Source organism: Octopus bimaculoides, chromosome 22 (genome assembly GCF_046866305.1).
Source record: "Octopus bimaculoides isolate indiv1 chromosome 22, ASM4686630v1, whole genome shotgun sequence".
In the NCBI taxonomy this organism is placed as follows: Eukaryota; Metazoa; Mollusca; class Cephalopoda; order Octopoda; family Octopodidae; genus Octopus; species Octopus bimaculoides.
The window spans coordinates 7646799-7656630 of NC_142949.1; the positions used below are offsets into that span (position 1 = coordinate 7646799).

At 34.8% G+C, this 9832-nt stretch overlaps 2 protein-coding genes across 3 annotated transcripts in view; one reads left to right on the forward strand and one right to left on the reverse strand.

Moving 5' to 3' along the window:
* Window positions 1-688, forward strand: part of LOC106873497 (small subunit processome component 20 homolog) — an 80593-nt gene extending 79905 nt beyond the window's left edge. The window contains exon 63 of the mRNA XM_089339942.1: window positions 418-688. Coding sequence (XP_089196068.1) covers window positions 418-552 — 135 coding nt within the window. The 3' untranslated portion in view covers window positions 553-688. The remainder of the gene's footprint in view (window positions 1-417) is intronic.
* Window positions 581-9832, reverse strand: part of LOC106873503 (ciliary microtubule inner protein 2B) — a 36186-nt gene continuing 26934 nt past the window's right edge. For both annotated transcript variants that reach the window (XM_089339944.1, XM_014920888.3), the window contains 6 exons: window positions 8751-8826; window positions 6990-7137; window positions 5818-6042; window positions 3942-4107; window positions 2744-2814; window positions 581-1648 (listed from right to left, as the gene is read on the reverse strand). In XM_089339944.1, coding sequence (XP_089196070.1) covers window positions 1524-1648; window positions 2744-2814; window positions 3942-4107; window positions 5818-6042; window positions 6990-7137; window positions 8751-8826 — 811 coding nt within the window. In that variant the 3' untranslated portion in view covers window positions 581-1523. The remainder of the gene's footprint in view (window positions 1649-2743; window positions 2815-3941; window positions 4108-5817; window positions 6043-6989; window positions 7138-8750; window positions 8827-9832) is intronic.

The following is a 9832-nucleotide window of genomic DNA, read 5'->3' on the forward strand; positions in this document are numbered from 1 at the left end:
AGTCGAATTAATAGCAGTCATTTTGCAATGCTTGTCACTGGAACCTACTTTGGTGACCAAGGGAATGGCAAAGGTGTTGCACAAGACTTGGTCTCTTAAATCCAACAATGTACGGATGTCTCACTATTCATTCTCTCTCTCTCTCTCTCTCTTGTATATATATATATATAAACTTCTTTCAGTTTCTGTATCAGATCTATTCACAAGACTTTGGTCAGACTTGGGCTGTAGTAGAAGGCACTTGCCCCTAGATGATACACAGAAGGAAGGATTGAACCTCAAAGCTCTTGACTGGGAAGCAAACTTCTTAACTTCACAGCCATGTCTACATACATACTTAAATATTTATTTGTTTTTCTGTCAAAAGTTTTTACAGTTAAACCATCAATTGTTTCTGTTTTATTTCAAATAATGCAGGCTGTTACCCGACCAGACATTTCTTACAAGAGGAAACAGAAGCAGAACATTGCCAAAGTTGCTGCCAAAAAGAGAAAAGTGGAAAAGATAAGAACAATGAAAGTTTTGAAAGGAAAATTTTCAAGAAAGAGCTGAGAATGAGAAAATGGAAGAAGTCACACCATTATTATTATTATTATTTTTATTTAAAGATGACTCTATTTTTGTAAATACATGTATTAAAGGGGACATGGGGAGGGGGCAAAAATAAAACAATTTCAACCATCCACAATCTTTTGTGAAGAGTTCTCTTATTTCAAACATATTCCATAGGGTGCATGTCATTTTATCCTTAATTTGGCTGGGATGGGTAAGCAGTGTTTATCTGTCTGGTGCTCTTAGCAAAAGCAGTTATATGGTGGACAGAATTGAAAGGGCTGGAAACAGACATCTTCCTCTTTGGCGAAGTCCTCATCAGCTTTTTACCCTAATTCAATTACGTGAGCTTGTCCTATTTCTAAATATCTGTCCCTCTTTCTAACAGTTTGTTTTATATCTATGAGTTTGTATTCTTCTGAGTTTGCCTCTATCTCTGTGGGTTTGTCCTGTTTTTCTGAGTTTACCGCTATTTCTATGGGTTTGTCCTAGTTATGTAAGTTTGTCCTAATTTTGTAGGTTTGTCCTATCTATATGGGTTTGTCTATTTTTGTGGGTTTTTCTCTAAATCTATCCCTATTGTGAGTTTCTTCTGTAGTATTTTATTCAATGACTGCTGCCATGCTGGGGCACCACCTTGAAGGGTTTGGTTGCTCAAATCAGCCATTTTACTTAATTTAAGTCTAGTACTTAATATGAAGGTGGTCAGCTCACAGAATCATTAAGCATGTCAGACAAACTGCTTAACAGCATTTCTTCCAACATTTCACATTCTGAGTTCGAATCCTGCTGAGGCTGACTTTGCCTTTCAGGGTTGATAAATTAAGTACCAATTGCATACTGGGGTCGATTTAATCGATTGGTTCCCTCCCCCCAAATTTCAGGCCTTGTGCCTATAGTAGAAAGGATTATTATTATTAATTTGTATAGTTTTGTATTTATTATTTTTTTATTATGATTTTCTGTATTTATTAAAAAATGACTGAGAAAGGTCGTATTTGTTGTTCATGGTGATCAAAACATATCTTCTGGCGAGAACACACTTCCAAAGAACGGCAGGTGTCACCATAAGTATTCCCATATTGGTATCGGCTTTCTGCAATCAAAAAGAAGCAGGATTCTTTGAAACAACACAAACATACACACACACATACACAAAATTTCCATCTAACCCTTTAACATTTAAACTGGACATGCCCAGCCCAAATATTCATGTTCTATGTTCAAACCAACCAGATCTGGCCTCTCACACCTACCCAACAATGCCATTCTAAAGAATAAAAGAATAAAATAACCGTCATCATCATCATTTAATGTCCATTGTCTATACTAGCATGGGTTGGACAGTTTGACCAGGGATGACAAGCTGAGGGGCTGCACCAGACTCCAGTCTGATTTGGCATGGTTTCTATGGCTGGATGTCCTTCCTATCCTTGAGATCTCAAAGCTATGAGACAATTCATGATTAATTCCAGAAGCAAAGCGACTAAGCTCCTGGGCCGCATGGAGGCAAAGTGGCTGAGTTCCTCTCGAGTGTTTGGGCCTCACAAAGGTAAGGCAGCTGAGTTCCTTTCAAACAGGCCTCATGGAGGCAAAGTAGCCAAGCTCCTTTTGAGTGTTGAGCCTCATGTAGGCAATGACCAAGACCTTTGGCATTATGTCGTGCTTGAAAAGAAGACCCATCAAGCTGATTAAAATCGCAGTTGTGGCAGATACAGGTGTCATGAAAATGGCACCCATGCTGGTGGCACATAAAAGCAAGTCTCTTAACTGTGCCACAAACACATTCTGCCAGCCACGTAAAGAGCACTTGTGCTGGTGCCATGTAAAAGCACTCATGCTAGTGGCACATTAAAAACACCTGGCACCCACTGTAAAGGGGTTGGCATTCGGGGGAGCATCCAGTCATAGAAACCAAGCCAAATCAGACTGGAGTCTGGTGCAGCTCTCCAGCTTACCAGTTTCAGTCAAACTGTCCAACCCATGCCAGCATGGAAAGCAGACATCAAAGAGTGATGATGTCTGTAGTACCTGAGCAGTGACCTCTCGATGCAGAAAAGTTGCAGGAGAGAACAACCATTAGTGATTACATTATGTCTGGGAAAATGAGACGATCATGGCAGGAACACTGTTGATAATAGGCCTGATGGATGAAGGCTGACCTGCGGTTAAAAAAAAACGATTTACTTACGTGGTAGATACCCCGTGTAGTGAGGAATCATGCCCTCAATTCTGTATATCCTTGTGTCACTTTTGTTTGATCTGTGAAAGCAATTTAGAAAAAAAGAAACTGACCCATAAGAAATGTGAAGATGTTAAACATGTAACTTATTGTGAATACATTAACATAATTAAATATAATGGACATGTTAGAATGTTTGACCATTCAGCATTCACATTTCTCTGTCAAACATAATGCTTGTTTATTCACAATGTTTTGAATTAATCCTGTATTATCTCATAGCTTTGAAATTTTAATGATGTGATTGTTTATTTTTAGAATATTCTTTTCTACTCTAGACACAAGGCCTGAAATTTGGGAGAAGGGGGCCAGTTGATTAGATTGACCTCAGTATGCAACTGGTACTTAATTTATTGACCCCGAAAGGATGAAAGGCGAAGTCAACCTTGGCAGAATTTGAACTCAGAATGTAGACAGATGAAATACTGTTAAGCATTTCACCCGGTGTGCTAACATTTCTGCCAGCTCTCTGCCTTGTTTAGTTTTAGAATATTATAGGATAAGTGTGAGAGGCTGGATCTGACCATTTTAAAGATAATACAGGTAGATTATTTTGGCTGGATATGGCTGGCTTAAATGCTAAAGGATTAAATATTATAATGAATAAGGTTTAACTGTTATTGTGAACATGTTGAATATTAAACATTACAATGATTAAAATGTAGTGAACATGTTAAAAATTACATAAAAATTATATAAAATACTTGAGAAACCAGATAGAAATATAAAACAAAAGTTACAATCTGAAAAATGCTGCTGATCCAAAAGTCAGTGTCAATCTTTTTTCCTTATAAAAATCGATATCAATCACAAAGTTCTACTGAATATTTTCTCAAGTTCTTCCCACATTCTACCAAACATTATACCAAAATTCTACACAAGTTCACTGTAACCAAAGTCATTTCAAAGTTATTCTCAGACTCCACCAAAATTTTCCAAAACTCTATCAAAATTTTATATGGGCTCTGTGTAACAAAAACTCTCTCCAGCTTCTACTTAAGCTTTGCCAAGTACACACAAACACTTCCCTGTATGCACAGCTCTACCCAGTCTGTCCTAGCATCTCTCATCTCTACTGAGATTCTATCTAACCAAGGTTTCTCTCTTACTGCATCACTTCCTCTACCCCGTCCCACCTCATACTCACATTTCTAGATTCTGCTCCTTTGGTAATCGACTGCTCCAGAACTGTTTTAATGCAATGGAATTGGACGAATGGTAGCGACAGCCGAGTCCTGTGTCAGTGGCTTTGATTTTGGGAATGTAACCTGTGTAACCAGGAATGTGGGCCTCTGTCAAAGAACGGCGCGAAGCTGCAACAATAACAATGTCAAAGAATTATAATGATTTCTTGAAAATGTATTTTATTTTATTTATAAAAACTTTTAATTATAATGATAATCCTTTTTACTTCAGGCACAAGGCCTGAAATTTTTGGAGAAGGGGCTACTTAATTACATCGACCCCAGTACACAACTGGTACTTATTTTACTGACCCTGAAAGGATGAAAGGAAAAGCTGACCCCAGTAGAATTTGAACTCAGAATGTAAAAATGTATGAAATACCACTAAACATTTTGTCCAGCATGCTAATGATTCTGCCAGCTCGCCACATAATAATAATAATAATAATAATAATAATAATAATAATAATAATAATAATAATAATAATAATAATAATAATAATAATAATAATAATAATAATAATAATAATAATAATAATAATAATAATAATAATAATAACAATAATAACAATAATAACAATAATAACAATAATAACAATAATAATAATAATAATAATAATAATAATAATAATAATAATAATAATAATAATAATAATAATAATAATAATAATAATAACAATAATAATAATAATAATAATAATAATAATAATAATAATAATAATAATAATAATAATTTCTTTATTGGCCACCAGGGCTGAACACAAAACATAGAGGGACAGTGAGGTTAATAATAATAATAATAATGATAATAATAATAGAAGGTATAGAAAAAATAGTAAAGTACCAGGACCTAGCCATTGAATTACAGAGACTATGGAAAGAGCAGGTAAAATGTATCTCAGTTGTCATAGGTGCATTGGGAACTATCCGTAAAGATCTGAACAGAGGGACAGAGGAAATAGGCATAAAACCCAGTTTAGTACAGCTGCAGAAAACAGTGTTATTAGGGAGAGCTAGGATACTTAGGAGGGTTCTTGGCATCTCAGGTTACTTGTTGTAGCCCGATGTTAGGATTCTTTTCTTTTCCAACAGCCTAATCTGTTGAGTGTATTGTAATTGTTATTATCATTAGGCGCTGAGCTGGCAGAATCATTAGCACACCAAGCAAAATGCTTAGAGGCATTCCATCCGTCTTTACGTTCTGAGTTCAAATTCCACCGAGGTCAACTGTGCCTTTCATCTTTTCGGCGTCAATAAATTAAATACCAGTGAAACACTGGAGTCAATGTAATCGACTTACCCCCTCCCCCCAAAATTTCAGGCCTTGTACCTTTAGTAGAAAGGATTATTATTACTATTATTATTATTATTATTATTATTATTATTATTATTATTATCATTAGGCGGTGGGCTGGCAGAATCGTTAGCACATCTGGCAAAATGCTTCATGGTATTTTGCCCATCACTATGTTCTGAGTTCAAACTCTGCTGAGGTCGACTTTGCCTTTGTGCTGTGGTTTGCTGTGATGCTCTTATGGTTACTGTATTGAAAGTGTTTTACGTAGGATGTGTGCAGTGCCCAGTAGTGCTATTTTCTGTATGTTATATATACTTGTAAGTCCTAGTGTTTTTGTTATGTATTTGTCTGAATATTTTTTTATCATACCTAATGCACCTTTTATAATAGGAATTGTTTCTGTTCTTAGACTCCACATTCCCTTTTGCTTTTGACGGAATAATGTGAATGCTAAAAGGTTAAGATACATAATTAATTCAAAAGTAAGGTTTATCAAAACCATTGAGAGAAAAATAATACATACATATATAAATGAAACATACTTGCAAAAGTTTTCTTTGAGCGATTACCAATGAATTCACGAAGTTTGTTTTCTATCAATTCTTCTGAAGTAATTGGTGTCAACGGAGATTGAAGACTGGTTTGTTTCTCCAAAAGAGACTGCTTGAGTCTGTATTCTTTTTGTTCAGTTTTGAAAATATTCATGGAAATCCCAGATCCTTTTGGATAAGTATCTCCGTATATAAATGATAATTTTGGTATATACCCTAAAAGTATGAGATAGATATATTGTAAATTATATGTACATATTTACAGGCATGGCTATGTGGTAAGAAGCTTGCTTCCTAACCACATGGTTCTGGGTTCAGTCCCTCTGCATGGCACCTTGGACAAGTGTCTTCTACTATAGCCTTGGGGCAACCAAAGCTTTGTAAGTGGATATTGTAGATAGAAACTGCAAGAAGCCCGCTGTATATGTATATATATGTATCAATGTGTGTGTGTGTCTTTGTGTCTGTATTGTACACCCATCACCACTTCACAACAGGTGGTAGTGTGTTTACATCCTCGTAACTTAGTGGTTCAGCAAAAAAGACAGATAAAATAAATACTAGGCTTAAGAAATAAGTCCTCCAGCATGGCCACATTCAGATGACTGAAACAAAAGCATTAAAGAGCGTATATATATATATATATAAATGAGAATGTTTGTCTCTCTGTGTGTCTGTATGAATCCCTAAAACTCCAGATCTACACAACCAATTTCATTCAAATTTTACACATGCCTTACTTAGGGTCCCAGTTGTGTTTAATATTAATTTCTACCCTCATTATTTAACTTTATACATGCATATATGTTATGTATGTATGTATGTATGTATGCATGTATGTATGTATGTATGTATGTGTTTGTGTGTGTGTGTATACATACATACATACATATATATATCTATCTATCTATCTATCTATTTATCTATCTATATATATATAATGGCGGTGCCCCAGCATGGCCACAGCTCATGAGCTGAAACTAGATAAAATGAAAATGAAAAATGATATATATATATATATATACACACAAAGATAGATAGATAGACAGATAGACCGATAGATAGATAGATAGATAGATAGATAGATAGATAGATAGATAGATAGATAGATAGATAGATAGATAGACAGAGAGAGAGAGAGGGGAGAATACAGAGTGGCATACCTGTGTATCCAGTTATGAGTTGAGATTTGACAACGTCTTGAGTGTCCTCTTTCAGTTGTGCCATCTCACCTGGGTTAGAAGCCTGAAAAGGTGTCAAGTCCATACGTGACCTCTCAGTACAAGAGTTCCATTGTGACTCTTCAATCTCCTGGAGAGTCATAGACGACAGCATAAGAAAGGAAATAGGAAATAGAGAAAAATGGTTGCTAAGTTAACAGTTCTTTATTTTTTTTCATTTGTTTGTTGAGACGATTGACACCTTGTACACTCTGTCATGTTTAGGCAATCACAGAGAGAGAGAGAGGGGGAAAGAGAGAGAGTGAGAGGGAAAAGGGAGGGGTGCAGAGAGGAAGAGAGAAACCACTTTAAAATATTTTTCAATAAATCTATGAGAAAACAAATAAAATTTGTTTTTTTATCCCCCAAAATATACTTGTAAAACAAAAGTGCATCTTACATGAAAATGTCTTATATACTGCCAACTGCAATATATATATATATATATAAAGGGTGGCTCAAAAGTAGGGTTACAGTTATTATGTAAGCACTTTGAATTTCTTTTAAAACATTTTATTACATTTAAATTTCTGTCTTACAAACTGAAAAGGGATCTTGACAAAATTAACTAAATTAGCATAGAATAATGGTTTCATATTTCTTATACAGTTAAGCTCCAAACCGTTAATATATGAATGCAAAAGAGATAGTTGAATAATTGTAAAGGTACTTTGGGCCACCTTATATACACACATATATATGTATATGTATATATATATATATATATATATATATATATATATATATATATATATATATATATTAGAAAAAATAATAAGGTATTCAGATATCTGGATGATTGTACATTTACAGATTTTTATTAATATGTAACATGTTTTATAAATGTTAGCGCTTGCACCTATTCTTGTAGGTTCTTCAAATATGTAGAATAGGTGCAAGCGCTAATATTTTATAAAACATGTGACATATTAATATAAATCTGTAAATGTACAATCATCCAGATATCTGAGTACCTTATTATTTTTTCTAATGTATAATTCCTGTACATCACCTCCAAACCTTCCAATATATATATATACATGAAAAATACACATTAAGTACAGGACATCACCAACAAGTGAAAAAAGATGTAAATACACGAGAGACAAGTACAGGACAAAATACCAAAAGAAGCCTAACTCCTCCTCAGTTGTTGACCGTTTATTACTACCTGTTTCGTTCTTTTATGCGTGTATATATATGTACATGGATATGTATACATGTATGTATGCATATGTACATACATACACACACACACACATTTCAGTCACACTATATGGATGCAACTAATCTGGTGGTATTCCTTGATGTATCATTCTATCAAACCCTTAAGGTTCCATCTTTAAATACTGACCTTGCATTCTTGAAACGCTATGTTGATGGATCATTGTTTAACATGGATTTTATTTTCCCTCACCTGATGAGCTAGCTTAATATCTGCATTAATTTAAAGTTTGCTTTTATTAATGCTGACATGTAAGTAATTTACTTATTCTAAAATATAATAAAATAAATTATCTTTGTATGTTTTATGTTGCGAAACAATTGTTGTGATATAAGAATTGCCAATGATTAAATAAATTCTATCATACTATATTTCTTTATATATATAACTTTATATATATCTATATATATATATATATATAGTTAGATAGATAGATAGATATAAATACATACACACACACACACACACACATACTGAACCTTTGCAATTTTATGAGTTGTCTTTCCATATGTATCACCAAATCTGTACTTCAGCTGGGGAATGTAGCCTTTGTAACTGCAAAATTTTTAAAAAATAAAGCATTGAATAATATTTAAACACCTGACAAATTTGTATGCTTATTGTTCAAGTATAAAGTCTATTACAAAGGTAATAAAAGTTAAATACGCAAACAACGAGAGGAAAAAATGGAAAACGGGACAAATAAATGGGACAAGTCTTCCCCTCCTGTTGTCTTCCCATCCAGTTGTCTTCCCCTCCTGTTGTCTTCCCCTCCTGTTGTCTTCCCCTCCTGTTGTCTTCCCTTCCTGTTGTCTCCCAAACCAGGGCCCTTCAACTAGATACAGTTTAAAGTCACCCCTAGGATATTAGAAGCTAATAGAATGACAGACATAACAAAGTTGTCAGATTATCTAACATTATTTAGCAGACTTTTCTCATTTAGACTTAATCTTGCTAGATATTATCTTTATCTTACAGTGAACCAAATTTTGAAGACAGACCAAATACACACAGATATAACTAACAGTATGTGTTTATTCAGAACTCACTTAGTATTAGTTACTTAAGAAATGGTTTAAAATATTATCCATTAATCCAATGCTGTCATGTTAATCGCTTTCTATATACTTGCCTATCTGTACCCAACACAGTAAGTTCAGTGTGGCTAAATGGCTTGGAAGTTTGCTTCACAACCACAAGGTCTCAGGTTCTATCCTACCTATCATATTCATCATCAGCAGCAGCAGCATTTAATGTCCGTTTTCTATGCTGGCATGGGTTGGATGACTTGACAAGAACTGGCAAGGCCAGGGACCACATCAGGTTCCATTGCCTGTTTTGGCATGATTTCTATGGCTGGATGCCTTTCCTAATGCCAACCACTTTAAAGAGTGTACAGGGTGCTCTTTTACATGACACCAGCTCTGGTGCTTTTTACGTGGCACCTTGGTTTTAGGATTTCAATTCTGTTGTGGTGGGCAGGGCTTCTTGAGTGCAGCAATGCACCACTTTTCCTGGTCCCCTGCTGTCTCCTTCGTAAGGCTCAGTGTTTTGAGATCAC